Source organism: Strigops habroptila, chromosome 2 (genome assembly GCF_004027225.2).
Source record: "Strigops habroptila isolate Jane chromosome 2, bStrHab1.2.pri, whole genome shotgun sequence".
Taxonomy (NCBI): Eukaryota; Metazoa; Chordata; class Aves; order Psittaciformes; family Psittacidae; genus Strigops; species Strigops habroptila.
In genome coordinates this window covers 103,764,698-103,792,103 of record NC_044278.2, presented here as the reverse complement: position 1 = coordinate 103,792,103, position 27,406 = coordinate 103,764,698, and the positions used below count along the sequence as shown (strand labels likewise).

Below are 27,406 nucleotides of genomic sequence, written 5' to 3'. Positions count from 1 at the left end.
GGAGGTGCTCCAGCCCTCTTATCATCCTCATGGCCCTCCTCTGGACTCGCTCCAACAGCTCCATGTCCTTTTTATGTTGAGGACACCAGAACTGTACACAGTACTCCAAGTGAGGTCTCACGAGAGCAGAGTAGAGGGGCAGGATCACCTTCTTCGACCTGCTGGTCACGCTTCTTTTGATGCAGCCCAGGATACGGTTGGCTTTCTGGGCTGCAAGCGCACACTGAAGCCGGCTCATGTTTAGCTTCTCGTCAACTAACACCCCCAAGTCCTTCTCTGCAGGGCTGCTCTGAATCTCTTCTCTGCCCAACCTGTAGCTGTGCCTGGGATTGCCCTGACCCAGGTGTAGGACCTTGCACTTGGCTTGGTTAAACTTCATAAGGTTGGCATCGGCCCACCTCACAAGCGTGTCAAGGTCCCTCTGGATGGCATCCCTTCCCTCCAGCGTATCAACCGAACCACACAGCTTGGTGTCATCGGCAAACTTGCTGAGGGCGCACTCAATCCCACTGTCCATGTCGCCGACAAAGATGTTGAAAAGGACCGGTCCCAACACCGATCCCTGAGGGACACCACTCGTTACAGGTTTCCAACTGGACATCGACCCATTTACCAAAACTCTTTGCGTGAGACCATCCAGCCAGTTTTTTATCCACCGAGTGGTCCATCTATTAAATTGATGTCTCTCCAATTTAGAGACAAGGATGTCGTGTGGGACAGCGTCAAATGGTTTGCACAAGTCCAGGTAGATGACGTCAACTGCTCTGCCCCTGTCCATCACTTCTGTGGCTCCATCATAAAAGGCCACCAAATCGGTCAGGCAGGATTTCCCCTTAGTGAAGCCATGTTGGCTGTCACCAACCACCTCGTTGTTTTTCATGTGCCTTAGCATGTTTTCCAGGAGAAACTGTTCCAAGATTTTGCCAGGCACAGAGGTGAGACTGACTGGTCTGTAGTTCCCCGGGTCTTCCACCTTCCCCTTCTTGAAAATGGGGGTTATATTACCCTTCTTCCAGTCATCGGGAACTTCACCTGACTGCCAGGATTTTTCGAATATGATGGACAGTGGTTTAGCAACTTCATTCGCCAGCTCCCTCAGGACCAGTGGATGGATTTCATCAGGTCCCATGGACTTGTGCACGTTCAGGTTCTTAAGATGGTCTCGAACCTGATCCTCTCCTACAGTGGGCCTAAGGTCTTCATTTTCACAGTCCCTGCATTTGCTTTCCAAGACTTTCATGGTGTGGTCAGAGCATTTGCTGGTGAAGACTGAGGCAAAGAAGTCATTAAAAACTTCAGCCTTCTCCAAATCCATGGTAGCCAGTTCTCCTGATAGCTTCCAGAGAGGGCCCACCATTGTCCCTAGTCTGTCTTTTATTTGCTATGTATCTATAGAATCCTTTCCTGTTATCTTTTACATCCATTGCCAAACTTAATTCTAGCTGGGCCTTAGCTTTCCTAACCTGGTCCCTAGCTTCCCGGGCAATGCTCCTATATTCTTCCCAGGCCGCCTGTCCTCGCTTCCACCTTCTATAAGCTTCTTTTTTCCCTCTAAGTTTCCTCAGCAGCTCCTTGTCCATCCATGGAGGTCTCCTGGCCCTCCTGCTGCACTTTCTTCTGGTCGGGATGCGACACTCTTGAGCACGTAGCAGGTGATCCTTGAATACCGACCAGCAGTCTTGGGCCCCCCTGCCCTCTAGGACTGTATCCCATGGAACCTTACTAAGGAGGTTCCTGAAGAGGCCAAAGTCTGCTTTCTTGAAGTCCAGGGCAGTGAGCTTGCTGCATGCTCTTCTCACTGTCCTGAGGATCTCAAACTCAACCATCTTGTGATCACTACAGCCAAGGCTGCCCTGGAGCGTCACATTCCTAACCAGTCCCTTCCTGTTGGTGAGCATGAGGTCAAGCATGGCACCTCTCCGTGTCGGCTCCTCTATTGCTTGAAAGAGGAAGTTGTCTTCCACACAATCGAGGAACCTCCTGGATTGCTTGTGCCGGGCCGTACCGTCCCTCCAACAGATGTCAGGATGGTTGAAGTCCCCCATGAGGACCAGGGCCTGTGAGCGTGAGGCTGCTCCTATCTGTCTGTAGAGCGCTTCATCCACAGAGTCCTCTTGATCAGGTGGCCTGTAACAGATCCCCACCGTAATGTCCCCCATTGCTGTTTTCCCTTTGATCCTGACCCACAAACACTCTGTTACCTCATCACCCGTCCCCAGACAGAGTTCCATACTCTCTAGCCTATCACTGACATAGATAGCAACGCCCCCTCCCCGTCTGCCTGGCCTGTCTTTTCTAAACAGCCTGTAACCTTCCATTCCAACACTCCAGTCACAGGAGCCATCCCACCATGTTTCTGTGATACCAATGACATCATATTCCCGTAGCCTTGCACACATCTCTAATTCCTCTTGCTTGTTCCCCATACCATAGGCATTTGTATAGAGGCACCTTAGCCAAGCTCCAAATGAAGCCAACTCAATGGCTGGAGCAGCTGAAACATCTCTACATCGCTCCAAGCACTTATTACAGGTGCTGGCAACTGACCAGGAGTGTTGGGATGGATCAATGCTCCCCTCCCCCAACACATCTAGTTTAAAGCTTTCTTGACCAGCCTGGCAAGCCTCCTACCACAACAGCTCTTCCCCTTCTTTGTCAGACCAGCTCCACCAGCCTCCAGCAGACCTGGCCTCCCAAATGGAGCCCCATGGTCTAAACAGCCAAACCCCTGACTATGGCACCACCATTCTAACCATTTATTAACCTGCCAAATGTGCCTAGCTTTTTTAAGGTCCTCCCCTTTGCCCTGGAGAATCGATGAAAAAACTATGTCTGAGCTCCAGAGCCCCTAACCACCTCTCCCAGGGCTCTGTAGTCCTTCTTAATGTTCTCCAGGCTACTGCTATCTATATCTCTAGCACCCACATGGACCACTAGGAGGGGGTAATAGTCAGCAGGACTTACTAGAGCAGGCAGCCTCTCAGCAACACCCCTGATCCGAGCCCCTGGCAGGGAACACACCTCCCTCGAGACTGGATCAGGCCGGCAGATGAGTGCCTCTGTGCCTTTCAAAGTAGAGTCCCCTACTACTACGACCCTCTGCTTTTTCCTGGAGGCACCAGTAGTGATCCTCTTTACTGGTGCATCAGCAGGATGCTCATTAGGTGTGGTGGGTGCTTTCTCATTAGCCCCCTGCAGAACTGCGAAGCGGTTCTGGGTGGGGACATCAGATTTAGGAGGAAGCCCCTTGTCGTTAATTGTCCTCTTCCTCCTTTGTTAGTTTTTCTTGTAACTAATTCCCAGCTTCCTGGGTTGCTGCCCTCCTTCTTTCCTATATGAGCAATGCTGGACGTTTGCAGCCCCTGCATGGTTTGGGCCTGGAGCAAGCAGCCCAGCTTCCTCTCAGCTTCCCTGGCATCTTTTAGCTCTCCAACAGCCTCCCGCAGCTCAGCCACCTGCTGCAGGAGGACCTCCACCAGGGCGCACCGAGTGCAGCCCTGTCCATTGTGCACCCTCGCCTCAAGAGACCAGTCGAGGCACTTTCTACACTCCGAGATCTGCGCCGCAGCCTCCCCTCTCATCGGCTCTGTCTGGGTGCCTGCGCTGGCCACCGCCGGGGCAGAGCTCCCACAGCGGACCCTGGTCCTGAGGCGAGTGCTCACCGTCCCGCTCGCTGCCCGCGCAAGCTGCCGCGCCACGCCCTGGCTGCCGCCCCGCCCTCCTAGTCGCTCGCGCTCCCTGGGGTGGGTTTTTCCCCACTGAGGGCTGGTGCCGCCACTCCTGGCGCCGCCCCCTGTGAGTCACTGCTCGCGTGAGCTGAGCTGCCGGCTCCTGGGCAAGTCCTATGTAGGACTTGAGGCTCCCTCGGTGGATCTTGCCGCTCCGAACTGAGGCTCCGGGACGCTGTGCTTCCCCTCGCTCCGGTGTTAAAGGCGTCCTCTCTGGAGATACTCACCTCGGCAATTCAGATAGAGATAGATGGTTAATAAAATAAGATATACCCATCCTTATTATCAGAGCACCTTCTAGATACCTTTTCAGCCCTTCATGAGTCGCTATCTCAAAGTCTGGGGTATGCTTATAGGTAGAAGCCAAGGTTAACTGTGCCTGGCCAATATGACCACTGACAGTTCGCTTCAGTGTATGTACTGGGCCTTCTGCCTTCTTATTTCCTACATGCCAGAAGCAAGGAGGAATTTGGCATGTACCTTGTTCTGCCAGCAAAGTCCCTCAGGAGCACCTGGTGCTCCTCCTTTTCCCTCAAGCAGTTTCAGCTTTCCAAAAATCAAACAGTCGATAAATCCTACATCATCTTGTGTTTCTCTTCCAAGTGAAACTGAGCCCTTGAAGGGCAGTGAGTGGTACTCCTTGCTCTGCTAACCTCTGCCCTCTCAGATTTGCCTTTCTGCACTTTGCTGACACCAGACCCCAGTGATGTGGACACCTTTCAACCTTCACTTGTCTGTGGAGTGGTTTGTCTGTCACTATCGGTGGCCCACCCTGAATGCTAAAACTTTAAAATTACTTGGGTAAAACCTTGCCAGGTATCATCATCTCATTGTCCCCTGTCACCCCCCACCAAGATGCACAACAGAAATGCAAGCTGTAACATAAACAGAGGGAGGGTGTGATGGGTGTGGATCACTTGTCTGGTACAACCTGCTGTAGGTGCCAGCAGAGACATTATCTGGGGGTGCCATATGGAGTCTATAAAGGGGGTGTAAATATATATATATATTTATACAAACACATATACAAACACACATAAGTTTTTCTTTTTTCAAAACCAGAGCCTAAATATCTAATAGTTTCAGCCCTCAGTACTCACCTGGACAACCAGAAATCAGTTCTGAATGCAGTGAACTGAACCTAACACAGACCTAGAGATTAAAAAACCCCCATGTGCTGACGGCTTATAGAGTTCTGACATATTCTCACAATTACATGTCCTCTAGGTAATTAGAATAACCGAATTTGGAAAATATTCAGAAACACACTAAATGTTTGTGTGCTTCCCTTACAGGCTACATGATGTGCAGTTTTCAGGATTCAGCCTGACTGCAAAAGCATAAAATAAAATGCACAAATGAGCTCACCGTGGCCACGTGAATTGCAGGCTCCTTAGAAAGCCTGTTGATCACCATGTCCTGCTCCAGTGTTTGCTCAAGGTATGTTTTTCAGTTACCAAATCTGCCTCACGAAGTGCTTGACTGTGCCTTTCACTTTGATCTGGGAGCACTCGGCACACATACCGCTGCAGCAGCAGCACCCAGGAGGCCTGGGAAACTCTCAGCTTTGAGGCGAACCAAGAAATAGAGATAAGAGCTTGCACAGTGGAAGGAGGGGGAAAGAACTAGCAAACCCGACTATTCTGCCAGCATTTGATCTTGCCAAAGCATTTTTGATGAAAAGATTTCAGCAAAGTGTGTTAAAGCTAATGTGTCTCAGTGAAACACAATTTTTGGTGCGGCCTTGAGCAGGAAGGACACACGCACGCCTTTCAGATGTGGTCCCCTGCTCTGTCAGAATAGTGAGAAACTAAAAGCTTCCCTGAATCAGAGCAGCAAGCTGAATCTCCAGCAGCATTGCCCATTGCTCTAACAAGCAGGTAGGTAATCCTCTTCACACACATTTACAGAACACACCTTTTGGGTGAACCCTTTCAAAAGGTTTTGCTTTTGTTCCAAAGAAAATAAAAATTTATCCTCCCCACCTAAACTACAGTACTTGTCACCACCCTCCGTTAGCAGGAGCTTTATTAATACAGAAGCTGCATTTGCATTTGCTTTCAAGGGGTGCTGGGAGAGCTGTCTGCCAGGACAAGGTAAAGCACAGTGATCTCGGATGCACACGGCTGGGCAATAACAAGGATGGCTTTTGTCCGAACAATGATTCAACCCCAGCATCAAGTTTAGTAGCTGCTAAAATGAACTTGCACTGGGAAGTACTGTAGCTGTTACTGGAAAACCAAGTAACTGGTTTTTTGCTTTAAAATAATAAAATAAATATGACAGTTGATACAGTTTTGCATAACATGGAATATTTTGTAGACAATAAAAAAAAACCAAACCCACAACCATTTTAAAACTGGACAATAAAGTTTTATAAGACACAGCTGAGGAATTTCAGCCTTGTACATTATTTAATTCAAACATGTACAATAAGAGAAAAATAATGGGAATGTAAGTTTGTACTTATTTCCAGAAAATAGATTCATTTGACAAACAATGTTCCAAGAGTAAATAAACCTTGTAATGCAATTACTTCTGAACAAATGTACATCAAACTACTGCAGTCCTACACACTGTACTTCAGCTGTCAACAGCCAATTCATCCGCTCTGTAGCCAGGACAATTAATTTACAACACGTGTAACAGCACACAGATGGTAAGATGCACAAAGCAATGTATGCAAGAAAAATGTTACAAAACACTTGTCAAAATAAAATACATATGAAAGTCATCCCTAGTATTTACAACAAAAAGTTTTAAATTAGAGATCATTCAGAAGGCATCTTCTACATACAAATGCCACATGTATAGAAAAAAAGCAGAAAGGCAGTCAAATAAAGGTACTGTGTTAGTTATGGCTATGGACCTTTGGCTCCAAAATTCTGTTACAATTATTTTCAAAAGACAACTGAACCGTGGAACATTTGAGTAGTCTGTCTTTGAACTCCGTTATTACACTGACCACTAAAATTCAATGTGAAATTTAGCATGGCAAGAGCCACTTGTAAAACAATCTTATTATTTTATACATCAAATGCTCTTGAGTTAGGTGCAATTATGGTTTGGCATTTTCCTAACTCAGTGGGAACACATTTGACGACAATTACATTTTACTGCATCTCATGCACAAAGTCTGAGGTTATCTGCTCAGCAGGCCATCAGGAAGGCTCTGGCTGTGCTTTATCTAAACGAGGCAAAAATGTGCTTAGTAGTTGCCCTAGAACTTTTAATAGTAACTTAAAGCATGCAAAAGAAAGAGCAAAATAGCAGAAGCTGCCGTCATACCTTTCTGATCATATATAAGTTTTGCCATTAGAAGGAGAATCAGGGCAAGAGCTGCTAGAATATGAACTTTTACATTTTAGTAGTTGCAACTCTTTTTCCTATAGACTCTAAAGTCAGGCTGAACCCCAAGGAAATATTTGTCTTAATTGTTGGATAATGTAATTGTGTGTTTTCCTTTAACTATAATTTGTTTAAAAGATTATGGTGTGGTCTAAATTTGGCCTGTCTTGTTGTATTTTATCTTAATCTGTTGCAAGGTCAGACTGCAAAGACAGATACACAGTATTATAAAACAACCATGTCCATATGCAGGGTACTATATGTAAAACTGTCCTGAGTAATCTGCACCATGAAACATTTGCCTTTTATATTTTTGACATTTGATTCTTGAGAAAAAACCTGCTGCATCCAAAAACATATGCAAACACTTCTGTTCATTTTTAGGACTAAGGCACCAGCACTACTATGTGGGAAGAGCCTCCATGGGCACTGACATGTCAGAAGATACATCCCAAAACCTCCTTTTTTCTCCAGCACTCCACAGACCCAAAGCGTGGAAGGAAGTAGGTTTTAGCAAAGACATATGTAAGTAAGTGTGGATCTCCTAGCATCTTCTTGTCCAGCTGGGAAAGTTTCTGGGTGAGCACTGCAATCCAACTTCAGATACTTCTTTTTTGCATCTAGAAAAAGTCTTTCAAAATGTGATTATGAAAAACATAATCTCCACTTTCACAGTACATGCATCGCTTTGGTTTGCAGGCCTGAATGTGGTAAATACCCATAACAATGGCTCTGTAAGAAACGCAAAAGGGTTACTCATTTAAGGGAAAAGGCATGCATCCATTCCTGCATTTGGAAGTCTGGGCCGTGTGTTTAAATTAAGCATTTAGAATTATCTTTTTAAAAAAAAAAGAAAAATCTGAACAGAAATAGCTTGTTCTTAACTGTTTTAGGTCATCTTCCATTGCTCTGGGAAAGCACGAGCAAGGAAGTTCATTATGCAGTGAACAATCCGGCTGAGCATCTCCAGACTTTGCACTATTGCTGAGCTATGTACACAAGGCATTTGAAATGTACAGTTGTCGAAAAGACGTAATTTAAATCAAAGCCACAAACCTGGGCTTTGCAGAAGTTGCCACAAAGTTATTAAATCACAAAATCTAATGACTAGTGGGCTTCACAACACTGACAATAAAAAAAAAATAGAGGTAACAATAGTAGTAGGAACAAATACATGTTTAAAATAAGGCCTTTTTACATTGCTGTTAAGATGCCTGGCCTCTAGCCCCCTGTTTGTTCTTCATATATTGCAGATTCATGACAAAGCTGATTGTGTCTATTGTCAAAGAATACCCTTGGATCTATCCATCAGATAATGCCCTTAATCAGCAGCATAGGATAAAGCATTGTAAAGACATTCATAGCAAATCAGTTCTGAAACATACAAAGTCTTTCTTTCCTTCCACATCACCAGCAGTCTTGTCATCCTTAATGAAAGCTATCAAAGCAGAAATATCAGTGCTGCAAATATCGAGATCCTGTTTCTTCTTGGTGGCTTTTTAGATGTCATTCTCCCAAATCAACTTTATGTCATAGGCAAATCGTAGCAATGCAAATCATGTATTGCATATGCTGGCCAGAGCTGACCTTAATCAAGTCAGGTTCCCCCCTTCCAATAGAGACTGAGACAAAAATCCATCTCTGGTCCACAGAGTTTCTCTGTCTGCTCCAGTGAGGATTTCACTTTAATTGTGAAGAGATAATTGGTCAAAACCCATTGTCAATTGACTGTGTATATAGAGCATGAATCCAGATCACTTCAATATATTTACATTACTATTCATCCACTAAGTCAAGCTCTACAAAGTGTGAGAACTATGTAACATAGCTAGCAGTCAGCATGTACTGTCTCAAATCTGACTTTGTACATTCACATTATCTCTGTTAGAAAATAAAAAAATACTTTTTACACAGAGAAATAAGCATGTTGGAAATACAAAGAAGCATCTCCCAGGCAAAGAAGTGCGAAAAGTGATATAAAAGCTCCATACTGAAGAGCTTACATGCATGTAGTATATTGCTTTGACTGAAATTAATCATTCTGAGATGCCCAGGGTTTCTCTTGTTTCCACTTCTGTGCAACAAATGCACATATCTTTATAGTCCATTTTGCACTCTGTTCATGTTCGTATATGACAGAATAAAATTTCCTTGTTCCAATCTGGAATATGGTAAGGCCTTGCGGGATGTTCTCCTGCCATTTGGCAATTTAATAGAAAAAGATATCAAGGATTAGGATCCACTGAATTCCGCAACAGCTGGTTAATTGCATGAGATGTCTCCACCTGATTTTAATGGACAGTCTCACCTCAGTGCTCCAAAAGGAAGGAGAAAACTCTCCTAAGATTCCTTGCTGATACACCACTAAGGAAAAATTCCTCCCTATCCTAAATTTGGCCATCAATGCAAGGTTAAGAAAAATGAAATGTTACAAAGACCTGCATGATTCCATCACTACTTCAACATAACTAAGAAACAGAGATCAAATACTGCTGCTTCAGAGTGACAGCAAGTTGTCTCTGTCAGAAGGGAGACTGCTCTTCATCAGCAATGCTGGCACTTGGCAACATTGACTTCGAGCTGTCTTGAGGAACTTCATTCTTCTTCTAGCCAAAGGTTGTATTTCTGGCTCAAGGGAGCTCAAGGTTTTCTCTCCGTAACTGGAGATTCACTGAGCTCAAATAAGCTTAACCATGTCTCTAAGGTCCTTCTCTGGAGTAAGTCTCCCTCCATGATGATGTCCTTCCCAGGTCCTTGGCCTCTCACTTTTTAAAGGGGGTGAGTTTGTTGAAGGTATGCCAGAAGAGGGACGGCTTCCTCTTGGGTTCTGCCAAGGCAAAAACCTGCTGCTGCGGGATGCTGGTAGGCACAGTGATGTGGCGCTGATGAATAGGATGCAGGCTTTGGTGTGGAGGAGGCACAGGACAGCCATTATAGCTTACACCTGCAAAAGGAAGAGTTTGAGAAAGCATGAGACAGCTAGCAGAGCTTCCAATACAGGGAAAATTGCACAGGACCATGGGACAAATTCAGTGGTCAATAAAGCCAGTATGAATTTTGCCATGATCTTGAATGGAAGCACTACTAACGGTTAACCTTTTCTGACGTTAGACTTTTTAACTGCTGCATTGATTTGGCCGAAGAAGAGAATAACACCACTAAAAATAACATTACAGAATTACCAAGAATAAGCTGCAGTTTCACGTAGCCTGGCTATATTGTTTGTACAAGTGAAATCTGTTTTTTCAAAGGAATGACTTAACACAGTAGATACGTGGATTTTAGTCAACTCTCAGAATAAGGGTTGGTAAAATATTGCTACCAACAAATTTTTTACTCCATTTTTAAAATATTTTTCCATGCCAATATTCTCAGACTTTGACCTTTGTGCATTCTGAACAGAATCTCTTGATCGCAATTTTCAGCCACTCCCTGAAAATCCAGACAGGTTTAACAGGTATCTAGTGAGTGATAAAGAGAAAATGCTTTCATAGGATTAATCCCAGGGAGCAGAGGACCACCTAACATCAACTCAATCACTTCTAAATTCAGGCTTAATCTGGTCCAAATTTCTCAATTTGTTTTCTCAACACACTAGAGATTTACCCAAATTTGACTTTAAGATGGAAAAGGACAAAATCACAACATATTTCTTTCTGAGTGTGAAAAGAAATAAAAAAGCTGTTTTCACAGAAACACATTTCTAGTCCATCCTTCCTTCTAGTCTAGGAGAGAAGGAAACCCTTTTGAGTGTGTTATCATAAATATAGCAACATGTGGCTTGCAAAAGGAATTTCTAACAAAGCACAGAATTGCCAAAGAAGAACAAGCTGGCTGAGTAAAAGCAAAGGAAGGAATAAGTAACCCCCATTTCTAATTTAATTTCTGCGTTTGCTTTCTTACATGCTTCAATAAACTGCTTACCTTACCTCCTGAGTTTCTTCTCTAGTAAAGAGAATACTGACTTGCCTGTCTGAAGAATACTAGTAGACAGTTCACAAAGGCATTGGAATATGATATTAAAATACAGGTTAATGGAAATCATTTAATAATAATTTAATTCCATATAAACCATGAGCATTTTTTAAAAGATTGAAGAAATCTACCATAGCCAGACTGAGCTATTTACTAACATCAAGAATACTGAGTAAGTATGCAAAGCAACTCTGAACACTTACCTTTAATCTTTCCATGTCTTGACTTACGGGCATTCTGCATGGCTTGTTCCTTCTGGTTTTCTGAGATTTCCATTCCTATGTCAAAGTGTAAATTAAGGCACTGGTATAAAAATGCTATATCTAATACTTGATTACATTAATTTAAAACAAATAAGTAAACTATATTTTAAACAATGTTTACTAAATCTTAATAGTAATATACCTGAAGTTTTTAGAAGTATGTTTTACTTCATCATATAAATTTAAAGATAGTTTTTCACTGGGATAACAATAAGAACATTCATTTGCATGCTAATTACTGGGAAAAGCTGCTTTCTAGTTCCTGCAAATGGCAATCACTGGGGAACTCACCACATTAAAAAGTTCTTTTTATAACCAAGTCCAGATAACAAGAGATTAAAAAAAAAAAAAAAAAAAATAGTGTAAATTAACACTTCTACAAGACACCAAGCAGTAGATCACAAATGCAGAATCTGTTTCTTTTTTCACTCACTCTGAGCTAACTTGGGGTAACAAATCGAAGTCACTGGTATTGCAGTAGTACAAACATTGGTATTTTTGCCTCCACCTGGAGGAGACAGCATTACATGATCTTCCAGACACCAAAGCAGGCTGTGATGTGGTTGTGGCTGCATCAGGCTGGGGCTGGATGCCTCGCTTTGGTTTCTCATGTACTTGTTTGCATACGTGTGTGTCTTACATGATGCTATAGTATGTGGCCAACCCTATGCTATTTACTATCACATGATAGGGGTATGATTAATCTGTGCTGAGTACAGGGATGCCAGACATCTGCTATGAAAAGTGACACCAGTGACTGGTGTCGTCTGGAGCCCGTGTACAGGCACTCCAGTTTCCCTGTGTACAAGATAGCTGAGGTACCTGGATATGTTCCATTTGTACAAGGAGACAATCAGATGCACATGCTGTCACTCATTTCACTCATATGCACATAAAGAGCACAGCAGTTGTGATTCAAAGTCAGAAGCATCTGGTTTGGCTCTATTTTGCATCTTCCCACACTTCTCTACACTTTTACAATTCCTCTACTTTTTTTAGCTTCAAGTTATGAATAAGTTATTACAAATCAGCCTATTAAGCAACAATAAAACAGCACTGAGCCATAATTTAGGGCTAGCAGAAGTTTAGTTTATTCTGGAGGGGTTTTTTCTCTTTATAGAAACATGGAAAAATTAAAAAAAAATAGAAAGCAATTTCATCAAAAGAGATCAGACCACTTTCTTAGGGTTACTATTAGTGGTTTGGAGAAGGATTTTCTGGCTGCGGCCTTCTCTTCCCATATATTCATAAAAGCTAAGAAAAGCTAGATATGGTTTGGGAGACAGTGACTAGCACCAAAGCGTCTTTGGAAATAGAAATAAAATGCCATTTGCAGTTCTGAATTGGAAGACTATGTATTTGTTCTCTGAGTGGTTAGATTAGAGGCTTTGTGTGAAGTCCAACAATATAGCTTTCAAAATCAACATGATAAATTTAAACCTGAGGTCGAGAATACTGGCGCCTTTCCACTGGTTTTGGCTAAAGGAAATGTTCAATTATGCAAAAAAAAGAAAAAAAAAAAAGGAAATTTTAGAAAAGAAGTGTCTTCTGGGTAATGAAGAAAACAAGCAACTGTGACTCACAAGACCAAATGGATATCAGCCATTACAACTCAACTATTTTTCCTCTGGTTAGTGATACATGTCCCAAAACAGGTACATCAGAATAATGAGTTGCAACATTTGAGAAGAAATTTCCAGAAGGCTGAATGTTACATGGGCAAAAAAGACTGCATGTGCCTATGTGCAGTTATAAAAAATACAGTTTCTCTTTATACTGAATTTTCTTCTATTGCACAGTTCCAGAGGAGCAGCAAGCACAATGGACCCTCCCTTGCAATCCTCACACTCAGCACCATGGGAATCTGTGACTCAGACCTAAATAAGAGTTAGTGCCATTATGACAACTCTCATAGTTAACCAATGCCACTGCCACCACTGTTGAATGAGTACCCTTTTGAATATCATATGTTGATTTTCATGAGGGTCCCACTAGAATAAATAATGACATTTAGGGCTACAGCTGCTATACCTTTGCAGTTTCCTCATGCTTGGAGATTTCTGCAGCAGTGTCACTTAGCAGGAATGGTAACACCTCACTGCCTGCAAAAGACAGACCTGCTGCTGCTCAGGGCAAGCACTAGTGTGAAACTCAAGAGCATCCTGACATACAGTATTTAGTCCACTCAACACACCCTCCTGATGCTCCATAAAGCATCCACTGCAGGAGGAGGTGTAGATACGGATTTGAAGAGCTCAAGAATGCTCCTCAGAAAGGATGGGAATGGAAAATGCTCACATTTTATCTTCTTTTGCTCAGTCCTGCTCACAGAAGTGCAGGAGCTGTGATTTATTCCATATTTTCCTTCCGTATGACTGTACTACAGTTCTCGTGTGCTGGAATGGAGGCTTTCTGTAACTTTGTTGTAAGAGAGATTGTTGGGATGCTCATCATAAGAGCCTCTGCACTGCTTTATTACCTTCTGATCACCTTCACCCTTTTACAATATCCACTTTGGTTCAGAGTTCTGTTTAGGTGAATTGAGAAAGGCAGCCACCAGCACTCCCCGTGAACAAAAGGTGACTGAACAAACTCTGCATAGAGCAACTCGTGAAAGCCATCAACTGCTGTGCCCAAGAGGATCATAATGTCACACTGTGACATTCAGCACAGAAGAGCTGGGTTTGGAAAGTTTCAGGAAAGTTTAGCTGTGGCTGCTTCATTTTGCTCTAGACTGGAGACAATTTGGGTTACTTGCAACGGTGCAATGGGGAAGAATTAAAACTGGTTTTAGAACATGAATTGGTAAACTTGAAAGCATTTTCTTCAGCTTACAGGCTATCTACAACACATGGAGGAGGCCTTACTTTGTTGTATTCTCTTCTACCAAACAAGAGAAAGCCACTAAGATCAAAAGGTTTAAATTTGTAATCCAAGGGTTATTCCTGTCTTCCTAGTCTTCTGACAAGGTGTTTTAAGTGAACATGGAATATGAGGTTTGGCATCTTGTTTACATTTTAATAATTTCTGAGTTAAATCATCCACTACACTGCACCTCCAGTTTTAACCTGCTGTCATCCAAAGCCTACGTCTGAAGAGTGTTATAAAAAGGATAAGTTCTCCTGCAGTCAACACATAGATGCACTAACAATTTCATTACTTCTTTAGGAATATTAGAAAGAGATTTATTTTTCTTATTAGCATTGCTGTCTTCTTTGTGTGTGTTTTGCCAATGAAATTTTGCTGGAGCTAGTGTCACTGATCTTAAAGGAAGCATGAAACTATGACACACACTCCATCACCAGCTCCCGCTGGCATCCACCCCAAAAAAAGAACACCAAAAAAATCCAATCCTAAATATATATTGATGTGGAAGACACTGTCTTTAGAGTGTCCCACAGGCACAGTCTGGAGCTGATCCAGAGGACTTGCTACCTTTGTTCTTGCTCACTGAAGGTTAGGCTTCATTTCTCTATAAACTATCCAGGGGTGCTATTGTTGGGTCTGTAACTAATGACACCATGCAACTGCACAGGTCTCCTGGATACAGGAGGTGCCATTTTATAACATGGACAGTATAAATCTACAATTATTGCTGCTTGGCTTTATAAGAAAGTGTTCTTTAGGAACATATGTTTTGGGCCTATGATTCATACAAAAGTGATAGGATTTTGGATGGATTTCTATTATTGATTGGTCTTGGTGAATTGCATCTTGTCCTATCTCATATCTCATTCTGCTCCCTAATGCACCAGAATGACATGGGTTACACTGTGATACGGATGTCATAGCTAACCACCCTGGACCTTTGGCCTGCAATGGCACATCTGAAGGTGTGTGCACACACACACCTGAAGAGACTTCCCTTACACAGCTAAAGGTCATGTTGGGTAAGAAAGAGACACCAGTTCCAGAAGGCAGAGTGCACAGCTGCACAATGCATAAAGAAGTGTAAAAGCGAGAACATTTCCCTTTTTTTTTTACGACCTTTTAGAGAGGAAATCCCTCCACTCACCCATTTCCTTGTCTTCCTGAACTCTTCTCCTTTCATTCTTGCAGGCCTCCATCCATTTCTTTTTATCCTCCTGTTTTTTTGCACAGAACAAATGAATCTCTTCTGTTGCTCTGTTTATTATCTTAAAAGCATTCTTGACATTAATGTTAAAGTCTTTGTCTCTGCCATCTTCAGTGTCCACAATTTCCATCTCGTCCATGTCAATACGATCCTTATAATACAAGATGTCCCTTCTCAGTAAGTCCTTCTTACAGAACACAAGCTGATGGTCAAAAAGGAAGAAAGTCCTCTGCTGGCTTTTGCCTTGCTTTGATATTTTGGTCAGCTCTCCTGAGTGGATCAGTTCTGAGCTTCTGGCTAACACATCTGGTCCCTGAGAAGATATATACGTATGTAGTAAGTAAATAGTACATTAAGATCTTACTGTGTGCCTAACCAGTCTCATTTTACAATCAAGTCTTAAGTTCATTAATTTTTGTATTTTTATTAGTAGATTTGAAAATGTCATAGGATGTAGATAGATAATCTCATACAGACAAACTCAATGTGGTTCTGCTCTACTTTATTTCTGCATAAATCATGAGGAAACTCATGACAGCCAGTGAAGCAGGTTCAAGTTCTGACAGAACCAATAAATCCAAAGGAGATTCAATAGGTTTAGCGTTTCTAAAAAATCCATTTTTTCATCTCAATCCAGCGTCATCTCAAAGACAAGTGTCCATGTTAATACATGCTGGTCTTCCTGATTTATAAACAGGTAATCAGTAACAGAATCACTGCAAATGAAGCAACTGGACTTTTAACTGAGCAGTGACCATAAACAACCTACTACACAGAAAGACATACCCCGCAGAGCACATGAAGTACTGTACACAGTACCTTTGCTCAGGAAAGGGACAAACTGACACTTACCTCCCAGCCTACGATAGAGACTTGCCAACATGCAATCTTGTCTATGCTTTCTAGTCTTCGTTTTCGCTCATTGATCAGGCATGCTACATTCTTCATAGCCTCATATGCAGCTTTTATGTTGTTATAATCACTGTGAAATGTAAGCATGTTTCAAAGATCACTTATGCAATGGATATGATGCAATCACAAAATGAGACATGGTGCTTGAATTATTAGCCCCCATTGCCCATGTATACCTCTAACTCAGGGTACTTAAATAAGAGAAACCTGATTTTCAGCTATCCTGAACCTCACATGGTGGTCTGTACAATTCAGTGCTGCTGTACTGCTAAGCAAATTATTAAACTGGTGGAAGGAAGCAGAGGAGGTAGATTAATGATTGCAATACTGTTTCTATTGAAAACAATGATAGAACTCCCACTGATCTCAGTGATAACCACATTTCACCAAAGGAAATTGTTTTTAAGCACGATTTTAGTGGGATTTTATTGGGAAGGGCATTCCTTTAATTATGTTTAACAACAGTATTTTCTCCTTCTTGTTCCCAATGGGTCAATGAACGCAAATGGAGAATGCTATATGAGCAAAAAAAAAATATTGAAAGCAATCTCAAACAGGGTGAGTGAGGGAACCAAGGACATGGGCACCAAAGAGAGGAATTAAAGAAGATAATGTTGACAAAGTGACCTGTTTTCATGGAACAAGTACATAAGAGCCAAGACAGCCACCCTCCTCTTCCTGCTGCAGCTCAAATGCAAGCCTCCTGTCCTTCTTCTATTGCTCTGCTTCCCTCATGCTTATGAATCTCCCCAGGTTTTCATTCCCCTTTGAATAGTCTCCATCACTCCTTTACTTTCCTCAAATGGAGTCTCTGAGATGAGAGAAGGAGAGAGACATATCTCTTGCCTTAGAGTCCCAGCAGATCAGCTGCCTTCCCCCCTTTATCAGAATGCCTCTTGCAGAAAAAGAAGCTAGAGGTAGAAAACTGCATGAGCCAGAAATAATACTGCAAAGAGGCTGGCCTCGCTGTCCTTTTTATCTGTTTCTCTCTCAGTTCCTATTTTCATCAGCTGCCGCTGATGGATGAGCTTCTCTTTTACATCTGTGTGTTACTCTCCTCTCTCTATTTATATCCATAGAAACTCTTTTCTGCCACACTGTATACAAAAAGTGAGATTAACAATAACAGGATCCTACTAACATCAGGGAGGTGGCCCACAGCGTGACCGCATGATATCCATGCTGCTACTCTTGTCCTTCCTTATCTCAGTTCCTTCTTTCTCTGTTGGCGAGTATGCTATTCCACGCTTGCTGCATAACCCGTGGCCTTCATGGCAGGCTGTGCACATCAGATCTTCCAACTTTTTATGAAAACAAAACAAAAAGCTACCAAAAAAACCCAGTTGGCTGGAGCTTTACCAAGACTCTGTGTGGGTGTAGGTCTGCTTGTTTGTGAGCACCTCTGTACACCAGGTGCCTGTCTGTGCTTGTAGGCATCTCTGGGTGCTGTGCCACAGATGAGGAAAACAGGTACTATGGGTAGGAGGTAGCAGGACCTTGCTGTCACTTCATCTGCAGGTTTAATAGCTCACAGAATAATCTTTCTAGATTAGTAGCAGTGAAAGAAATAGCTGTGTTTAGTAATTGTTATTGCAGGACTTCCCAGGTAGCCACTGAATTGAATGGGGGCATTTCACACCTGACCGTCAGTATTTCACATCCCCTTCAATACAATACTTCACATTTTTCAAAACATTTTTGAATACAATACTTCACATTTTGCCCCCAACAAAAAAAAACCCTGGTCTCCAAGGGGAGTTTTCTCAAGGTTAAAGAAGTGCAGACTTTGGCCAAGGAAGCATTGCCTCAGGCTACATTTGGACTTTGAGCGCAAGGGTCACAATGGAACAATTTTCTTGCAATGTACAAGGTAAAAAGGCAAGACATTTAAAGATAAAATCTTAATTTAGTCAGATATTTAATCAGGCCAGGGATATACTAGAGAGAGTAATAACCTGCAACTTCAATTCTTATCTACCCCAGCTGGAACTCTAATATCTGGACTGTATTGCAAATGAAGGCAATGTTTATTACTAATAATTTCCTAAAACATTACCTCCAAGCTTGCTTAGATTGTGTTGGTTATTTTGCTAAGGCCCTCTTTACCTTTTTTTGTCTCCACAATATTTATGCAGCTTCCTCCTTTTTAATGTGGAATTCCTTCTCCTTCATTTCTTTGACACATTGGTGCTTTTTTTTCCACTCTGATTTACACATTCCTCTCTACATCCTATTTCAGCAGCTTCTTCCTTTCCTTCTCCCTCTGTCACTTATTCCTCATTCTGCCCTGAATCCTGTTAGTCCTCTGTGCTCAATTTTCAGATACTGCTTTTGTTAGTATTTGTGATGGTCCCAAGATGCCCATTTTAGTAAGAAGCTCCTGTGTGTAGTGGTCTATGGGAGTTTTGTCCCAGATCTCAAAAGCTTCAGTGTTGTGTCATCCAGAAAACTTGAGTAATTAGGTGTTATTACTATTATACAAATCTTGTAATGTTTATCTGTATTCATTCTCTCACCTGTGCTCCTGTGTGGTGTATTTGAGCAATTCTGCAAGCTGCAGGGGGTATTTGCAGATTTTCTGAACCGGAGTGAGAAGAAAACCATCAATGGCAATGTCAATCATCTGCTGAAGCAAGCGACAAGCCTCAAAGAAGTGACGGTATTTGCCCTGTTTCATTAGGTTGGAAAGTTCAATGCAGGCACTGGGATGATTGTTACAATACTCCGAATAAATAGCAAAGCCTTCTTGCTATTAAAAAAAACCAAAAAAAAGTCAAAGCTTTAACTAAAGTATTTGTCTATAAAGAGGAAAGATATTTTTGTAACATCTATTATATCTGATTAGATTAATTAATCCACCCCTTATATTATTTCCAGGCTGATCAACCTTGAAACTATGCAGAAATCTACTTTGTAACTGTCAAAACTATGTACCTTCTTCGTCAGAACACAGAAATAGAGGCCCCCATTGAGTGAGGATAATCAAACCCACTTTAAGTACTTTTCTTTCGGGAAGACAGCTATAGGCTTAGCAAGTGTCTATCATGAACTCACAGCCTCTTTCCCCACCACCTTCTTTCCTTATTTTCTTCAGGAACTTTATGCATGCCCCATGTAAGATCACTGCAAATAGTCCTGCTCATCTGTAATCATTATAGTTTTGGTAAGGAAACAGAATTGTACACAAAGTTACATGCTTGCTAAAGATGAGGAGAAATCTAAGACATTTAAATAATTCTTTAATTAGAAATTATTTCACATTCCAAAATAATATACATAGTTTAGTATTTGATAAGCACTTGTTACTAAAATCCCTTCCTAACATGGCAACTTAGCATTTTTTTATCATATTTTGTTAATTTCTTAAATGAAATTGACTTTTGCAACATACATGTTGAAGAAAACATGACCCTATTTTGCTTAGATGAGGTTCCTCTTTGTTGTACTGTTTCTCAAGATCCTTCAGAAACTTCCTTTGGAACTTGTAAATATCTTCAATATTTCCAAAAATGGTGCTTAACTGAGCTGTGGTGAACATTCCTGTATGTTTGCGACACTGCCGAATATAACCCTGCAAATGAAATTAAAAACACTCTTTAGTTTGAAGATGTCAAAACAGGTTCTACCCTGAACAAGGCCACTTGAGTGGGAAAAACCCCCATGATCCACACACAGGTGAGTGGTTTCCCAGCCACACACACAGAGACATGCAATTTCACATCTGCATCTGAAATGTTTACACATTGACTTTTGCAGTCCAACTTCTGTCTCACAGTGCCATAAATGAATCAGGGAGCCAGAAACCTGTAGAGTGTGTAAAGCCCATTTACATCTCCTTGTTATGACTACCCACCAAGCTGAAGGCAAGCCTGGTGTAAGGCTCCATGCATGCTCCTACTTCAGCTGCTGTGCTTTTTGGTAGCAATTTCTCTTGTGCCATAACAATTTTTCTCTATGCAGGTAAGAATAAACCCTAAAATAGTTCATTAAAAGACAGTTTCTACCAAGGTTAAAGTACTAGATCCTTAACCACTAGGTAAGTAGGGCAGAGTCTAAGTTTTGCCAGAGAAGCAAAATGAAGAACATATGTGTCATTCAGAATGCTGCTGTTTGGTAAAATCTGTATGGTACAGGCAGGAGGCAACTGGCAAGAGGTATTGGCAAGACTGCACATAAAAATGCAGTTGATTTTCTAGTTCTTCTCTCTTTACTTGTAAGAACATCACAGGGGTCCAGTTCACTTGGTTTGTATGCAGTATTAAGTAGATACACAACCGAGTCCTCTGCCATCAGTAACTGACATTAGATTGCATTGGCATTTGCATAACTAAGAAGCAAAGGTAGAGCAGGGGCCTCTCAGGGCTGAAACATGCAGCAGCAGCTGCCACACACAGCCGGCACATCCTCAGGTACCTGATCTACAAAGCTGAGCATGGCAAGGAGGATACAGTGCAGGGGCTGAATATCATAGACTGGTTTGGGTTGGAAGGGACCTTAAAGATCATACAGTTCCAACCCCCCTGCCAGGGGCAGGGACACCTTCTGCTAGACCAGGAATATCCAGGAATAGCTGCTGTGCTCATACTTTCATATCAGCTACAGCACCAGGATGCAGATGAGTGAGAAGGTTAGCTGGTGTGATGGGGGTTATCTGCCTCTGGCTGCTTTCAGATAGGTTTCCCCCAAATTGCTCTGGGAGCAGACAGCTGTAAAAAGCCTTGCAACTGCTCCGGTGAGATTTACCAGGAAACAACCCTGAATAATGCTGGCACTGTCATGAATATTCCTGTCTCCCTCACAACCATCTGCTCTGAGAGCTGTGCAATGGCTACGTTGCAAGCCAGCTACTACATTTACTACTGTTAGGAGGATAACTCCAACAAGGAAAACTAATCCCTGTGCAGCTCTTGTAATGTGGACTGCAGACACCTACTGTATGTAATATACTTTTCTGGGTATGGTCCAGCTTCGTGATCCTGACTGCACCAGCCATAGCGATTCATTCTAGTGCAGAGTTTGCAAATTTGGATTACTATCTGCAGTAGCTTTTCTGACTTAGTCTTATTTATTTTCAGCCTTACATCCTACTTGCATCGCTCTACAGATTGACTCTGAGGAAAGCAGACCATCTCTACTCCAGATGTTGAACATGGAGCATCACTTTTCTACTTGGAAAATGTGTGTTTTCTCTCCTGTACTAAACTGAGAGGCATGGCAGATTTTAAAAAACAGGTACAGAATAGATGTATTAGAGAAAAATAAGTAATAATATCAGTCTAAGAATTAATAGGTCAGTAAAATATGAAAGTCATGTCCTAGAACTCATGCTGTCAGCAAACTACGTCAGAGAACCATGGCAGCAGCACAGCTGCATGTAAAAATTTCTCCCTGATCTTTTAGGCACACAGTTAAGCCTACTAGCTTAAGTAAACAGCAAATCTAAATGACAAAACTTAAATTTAATGTTTTAAAATTAGCTCATTAGCAACCAATTTTTATCTGTTTTCCCTTATTTCTTTCTTCAAAATGCATGAAAAAGGCCTGATCTAAAAACAAACAAAACCACAACCCACTGCTGTCTTGTCTGTTTTGTTGTCCATGAAAGAATCTAATGGTGAGTGGTGGACTAAAGGATGGCAACATGACAAATATAGACAGACCTAGCAAACTAAGGGTACAAAGAATATTTTGGTAGGTTGCTTAGCACCTTTCCAGATGCTAACCACAAATATAAGTCAAATATAGGTCAAATGCATCACAGTCCACATGAGAAGAGGCAAACTTCAGTGAAAAGTATCAAGAAGCTTTTTGACCAAGTGTGGGCCTCCAACAAAAAAGTTACTTTCAAAAATTGAAATGTAATTAATTTTATTAAAGTTACTGAAAGTTTTCTATCTAAACCAAGTGATAAAAAGTCCTAAATAAACTTGACTTCCTTCTCTCATTATTATGGAACTAGCAGTCAGGTAATACAAAGCACTTTTTCCATGCCAAAAGTGGAATGTCTGGGTTTTTTTAAAGGATATGGTGCCTTGTGGCAGTCAGCCGAGGAAAGCTGAGGACACAAGAAGGGTCTGACTGACAGCCTCAGAAGAGCAACTGGGAATATTCCGGTACGAGAAACCACTCTGTTTCTCAGCTTCTATGGGATGTTTTATTCACACTAGGGCAGAATGCCCTTAGGTAAAAGCATGTACCTCACAGATGTCCTTGAGATGCTTGATATAGACTCGTTCTGTGTTCATAATTTCCTGTATAACGTTGGTTCTCATCTGATCCTTGTTTTCAGCTATTTTCTGGCGATGCTTGCTAGTGTCAGCATCTTGTTCTTCATCCTGGATACTACTACAATTTTCTGGCACTTCTTCCTGATTAACTCGCAGCTGCAGCCAGAACAAACAAAGCAAACTAGAGTAAAGCAGCAAACTTTTACAAAATGTGATAAAACAGTTATAAACTTCTTACAATCAAGAGAGGACCTGCTATGGAAATGTATTGCCTGTGTGTTTTTCAGACTTGAACTGGTTTCTGACTCTCATTAATAGTTTATGTGTTATTTTAGCCAAGCCAGCATACTGGTAAAAATTACAAAAGCAGACAACTCAGGCACTTTTAAATAGTCTCCCTCTGCCCCAGTTCCCCATCTATACGATGGGGATAACAGCACCTGCTTTTTCGGCTTTGTCTGATTGCACATATTGGCTGGAGAGCAGGGAAGGGCAAAGGCAGGAACTATCTCTTGCACTTTATGTAGTACTTCATACACTGTGGCTCAAGCTTCATTACAGGCTCTCAAAAAGTATTTTATATTAATCTCTAAAACATGGTTCAATTTTATGCCATTCAAGAGTTACACTGTCATTAATCTGGCTGAGTTCTAACCGGGGAGGTCAGACTGTGAACCAGATTCCTACACAATGTTGTGATAATAAATTAAGCCCTATTTTAACAAGAAATCCCTGCAGCATAGCTTTCCCCACTCCCCTGTGAAAGATGATGTGTCCTTTCTGTATAGACTGATTGCTCCTGGTTGAGCTTTCTGCTGCCCTCATTTCTGCTTGAGAAATTCCTTTGGTTACAAAAGGACCACACAAAGAAGAAGCCTGATTAAAAGGTGTCAGAGGAGCTAAGGAATCTTGGGGTGTGATTCTCTATGGCTTTTTTCCTTGTGAAGTCATTAGGAGTTACACCACTGATGTTCAGATACAAAGATGCTGAGAATCACTTGTGTAAGAGAGTTACTCACCCTGACAAAGCTTGCTGGAAACCAGGCTTCCTTGTCCTCATTTCTTCCCCACCACCAGTCTTTGTTGGAAGCTTCTAGAACTCTAATGACATCTCCAGCTTTGAAGCCCAGCTCTTGATCATCCATAGTCACATGGTCCCAGAGAGCTTCTGCATAGACAATGCTGCCATCACTTATCAGCTAAGATGGGAAGAAAATGAGGTTGTGAAGGACAAATGATGAACAGCTGTTTCTAAACTACTAGAAGATCAAAACACCTCCATAGAGTGCCCATGATTCCTCCTATTACAGGATAAAACTAAAATTCTGGATTTTCAGAAATCCAGGCATATATTTTTTAGGGAGAACAATTAAGAGTCCTACTTCAGAGCAGTTACATAGGCTAAAAAGTTACACTCCCACTGAAGTACTAGTCACTGTGCTCCTCCCCTGGCATTGGCCCATGGGCCTTGCCAGAGACAGGACACCATGGCTGCTGGATTCTTCACCACGCTGGCTATTGCCATTCCACTTTTTATTAATATGAAACCTCAGATCTGGAAAACACCCCCACCCCACATTGATACAGCAATGCAAAGCCCAGGACATTACCTCATTTATTGCTAGCTGTTCCCCTCCGGGCTGCAGGTACCTGGGAGTGGCTTGGCAGAGCTCCTCATAACTGTAATCTTCCTCACTGCCATTGTCATCCACTAAGGCTGAAGATTCAGTCCCACCATCTGCAGCAACTAAAATAAAGGTGCAACAGCTGTTTGCTTCATCATTTTTATGATTCCTCAAAAAAAACAATGCAAGAGGAATTGCTGAGAAGTTGCTTTTGTTGTCACTAATATAACAATAACAGCAGAAGTGAAGGACAGCAGAGCTCTCAGGAAAACCACTTTTCCACCATTAAATACTTTTTACTCTTTGGAATTTTCTCATTTAGGAGCTGATGAAACTTAGAAATTTTCCATTTTGTGCCCAAAAACCAGAACTACAACCATTATTTTTTAATTTTTTTACCCAGAGGAAATCCCAAATGATATGAATCCACTGAGAGGTCGCAATGCCATTTCCCACATGGCAGATGAGAGAGCTCCAACGGGCAGAGGGGGCTACTGTCAGTCCCAGGCTGGGTGCTGTCACATCGTTGCATCCCTTCAGGGACCCAACACCTCTGTGCCCACCCACCCCCACTCTGAGCTGGCTGCCACCACCTCTCCTATGTGCTGGGGGAGGCTCTGGCAGCACCAAGGTACCTACAGGTACCTCTAGGGAGACAAAGAGTCTGGACTGCCTGAGAAAACACTTGTTCTAATTGCCTCAAATCACAAAGAAAGTCTTGGTTTGACAGTGGTACATCTTCTGACCAAAGAGGCAGCTTTGTAAGGAAATAGAGGCCAGAACTATGATGGGCTTCATCTTATTACACAGCCACATAAACTAAGAGAAACATCATGTGACCGTCACTATGCACATGTAAATCTGCAGTTTACATGTACAAAAAACACCAAACAAACAAACTGTAAAACCCATTTGGAGTACATCACTGGGTGGTAGATCCTTTTGGTGATCATCTCTGTCCTGGCAGATGAAGAGGACTGGGGACTGATCTCAGGACCAAGTAATACTGAGTGGTCAGTGCTAGGCTCTTTCAGAGTAGGTTTGCCTTTCAAAGCCAGCTGTAATGTCAGAGCAGGGGATGAGCTGGTAATCAAGGAGCGTTCATGACCAGTGGCTCAGTGCTTGAGCGCACCCTCTGGTCCTTGATAATTTATCCTCAAGGATTTATTCCTATAGCAGTCCCAAGCAGTCAATAACTAAGAGGCTGAAGATCATACAATGCTCACAAATCCAATTAAAAAAGAATAATAATAACAACAACAATAATTTTTAAAAAATCAGAATGAGCTGGTAGCACTGAGGTCCTTTTCTAATGGTTAGTGTGTCCCACATAAGTTGCCACGCAGCCTGCAGAGCATCTCTTTCACTCCACGGTGCCTGGAAAGGGACCTTTCAGTGGAGTTATCAAACCTGCCACCTGAATCTAGCAGCAAGGCTGAGCAGCAGGGCCCTGACCCTGCCTCTTCTCTGCTCTGCTTCAAGTCTGAGTACCAGCTGCCTGCTGAGCTCTGGGCTCCGGATGGGTAAGAGTCACACAGAGATGTCTCCTGGCTTTACTCCACACACCTACACAACGAAAAGGCACACCACTGCCTATCCATTATTTAACTTACAGGAAGAAACACCTTAACCCCCTCCTTATGGACACTCACACCAACATTAGCATCTTTGGTCATTTGGGTATTAATTCACAAGAAACATTAAAACTGATTACTGCACAGATTCACTAAAAAAACTTGGAAAATTTTTCTTTTCTTTAAAAGTGGAAAAATACAGCATAGTCTTGATGTAACAGAACATAGCTATTTGGCTGTTCTGTTCTACTCCCCAGCATTTTAAATATAAACTCATAATAATGGTATAATCTGCCTCACCAGACAGGATGCAGAATCTCTATGTAAAAAAATAACTCTTTTTTTTTTTCCTACAGATTCATAAATGTGAGTACTGACAAACTTTTAAAATACATCTTGTGAAACTTACTGAAACTGCTTTACAGAAAAAAATAAATCTGCAAATAAATAATTCATTACATCAATTTTCAGCCTATAAAGCAACACCAAAAAAATTAATCCCAGTGATCCTTTATACATCTCTGTTGTACTATAAGTACTGCCTAACGGTTTGTTCCAGTAACAACAGCACACCAAAATAACCTAATTCACTTGGCTCTAGATGAAAAATGAGTGCAATTTGGGGACAGATAACTGTCCATTTTTCTGTACCAAACCAACAAGCTTACATTGTCTTCATAGTTAGACTCAAGTGCAAATGAGTCGCTTGCATTCTCCATCTAGTCCTCTATTGTTTACAGACAGAAATATCAGAGGTAGGGGTGGGCTTTCTGATCGCACCAACAGGATGCAAAAACTTAATAGGCTGGTACTGGTTCTGATCTCCTAGCAGCTCTGTCACCAGTGTAAGGCTGAAGGCTCCTGTGGGTGACACGGTATAAGCATAATCAGAATCAGGCCCCCCGCCTGCCACAGTTTATCAGTTCACTCTGAAAACACTGCAAAATCAGCACGCGAGAGAGCATGTTATCCTCATACGTACCCATCTGAAGGCTCTCCAGACTCCAAAACCGTGCCATTCCCCCCCGGGCTACCATGCTGCAGTCAGACTCAACCCCAGGGCAAGGGTCTGACTTCTAACAGGTGATGCTGGGTCCTGGAGGGCTGGCGGAGGATCACAAAAGACTCCGAGCTAGCCGCAGCGAGCAGGAACAGTGCGATGCGATGGGCTCCCAGCCGTGCCTCTGCGGCCGAGCCCAGCCGGGAACTGCCAGCAGCGCGCTCCGGCTGGCCGCGAGCGCTCTGAAATCATGGGGTGCCCTTAGGGAGGAAGTTCCAGAAAAGAAACGAAAACCTGGTTGCTGGGCCCCGGCGCTGTGCCTGCAGCCGCCTGTGCCGCCCAGAGTGCTCCCAGAGAGCCCCAGCGTCTCAAACGCAGCCAGCCAAGGAGTGCATTTGTTTTTCATTACAGAAGCTTAATGTGATTTCAATCTATATTCAAATGACTGCAATTCAAAGGGAAGGACTATTTGGACGGGAGCTGGGAGTTCCTTGTGTTACCACACTGTTACGAGTATCGGTCTATCTTTGTTATATTATACCGGTTAAAATTCCAGCAGAAGTAAACAATGAAGGTACTTATTGCATGGTTATTAAAACTTCTCTTGCTTCACAGGCAAATGCTGTATCATTATTTAGGGCACAAGCAGCTAAAGTGTTAAGGCTGCAGCAGGCTGCTC

The 27,406-nt window shown here is 42.3% G+C and overlaps 1 protein-coding gene across 8 annotated transcripts in view; it reads right to left on the bottom strand.

Moving 5' to 3' along the window:
- Positions 1-6,079: 6,079 nt before the first annotated feature.
- Positions 6,080-27,406, bottom strand: part of SPATA13 (spermatogenesis associated 13) — a 116,442-nt gene continuing 95,115 nt past the window's right edge. For 7 of the 8 annotated variants that reach the window (XM_030476858.1, XM_030476863.1, XM_030476861.1 and 4 more), the window contains 9 exons: positions 24,139-24,275; positions 23,548-23,727; positions 22,499-22,684; positions 19,693-19,872; positions 18,818-19,050; positions 16,242-16,371; positions 15,330-15,702; positions 11,255-11,329; positions 6,080-10,020 (listed from right to left, as the gene is read on the bottom strand). In XM_030476858.1, the coding sequence (XP_030332718.1) occupies positions 9,839-10,020; positions 11,255-11,329; positions 15,330-15,702; positions 16,242-16,371; positions 18,818-19,050; positions 19,693-19,872; positions 22,499-22,684; positions 23,548-23,727; positions 24,139-24,275 (1,676 nt within the window). In that variant the 3' untranslated portion in view covers positions 6,080-9,838. Of the gene's footprint in view, positions 10,021-11,254; positions 11,330-15,329; positions 15,703-16,241; positions 16,372-16,780; positions 17,113-18,817; positions 19,051-19,692; positions 19,873-22,498; positions 22,685-23,547; positions 23,728-24,138; positions 24,276-27,406 lie in introns of those variants that run through there. The other variant, XM_030476864.1, reaches the window with a different exon arrangement.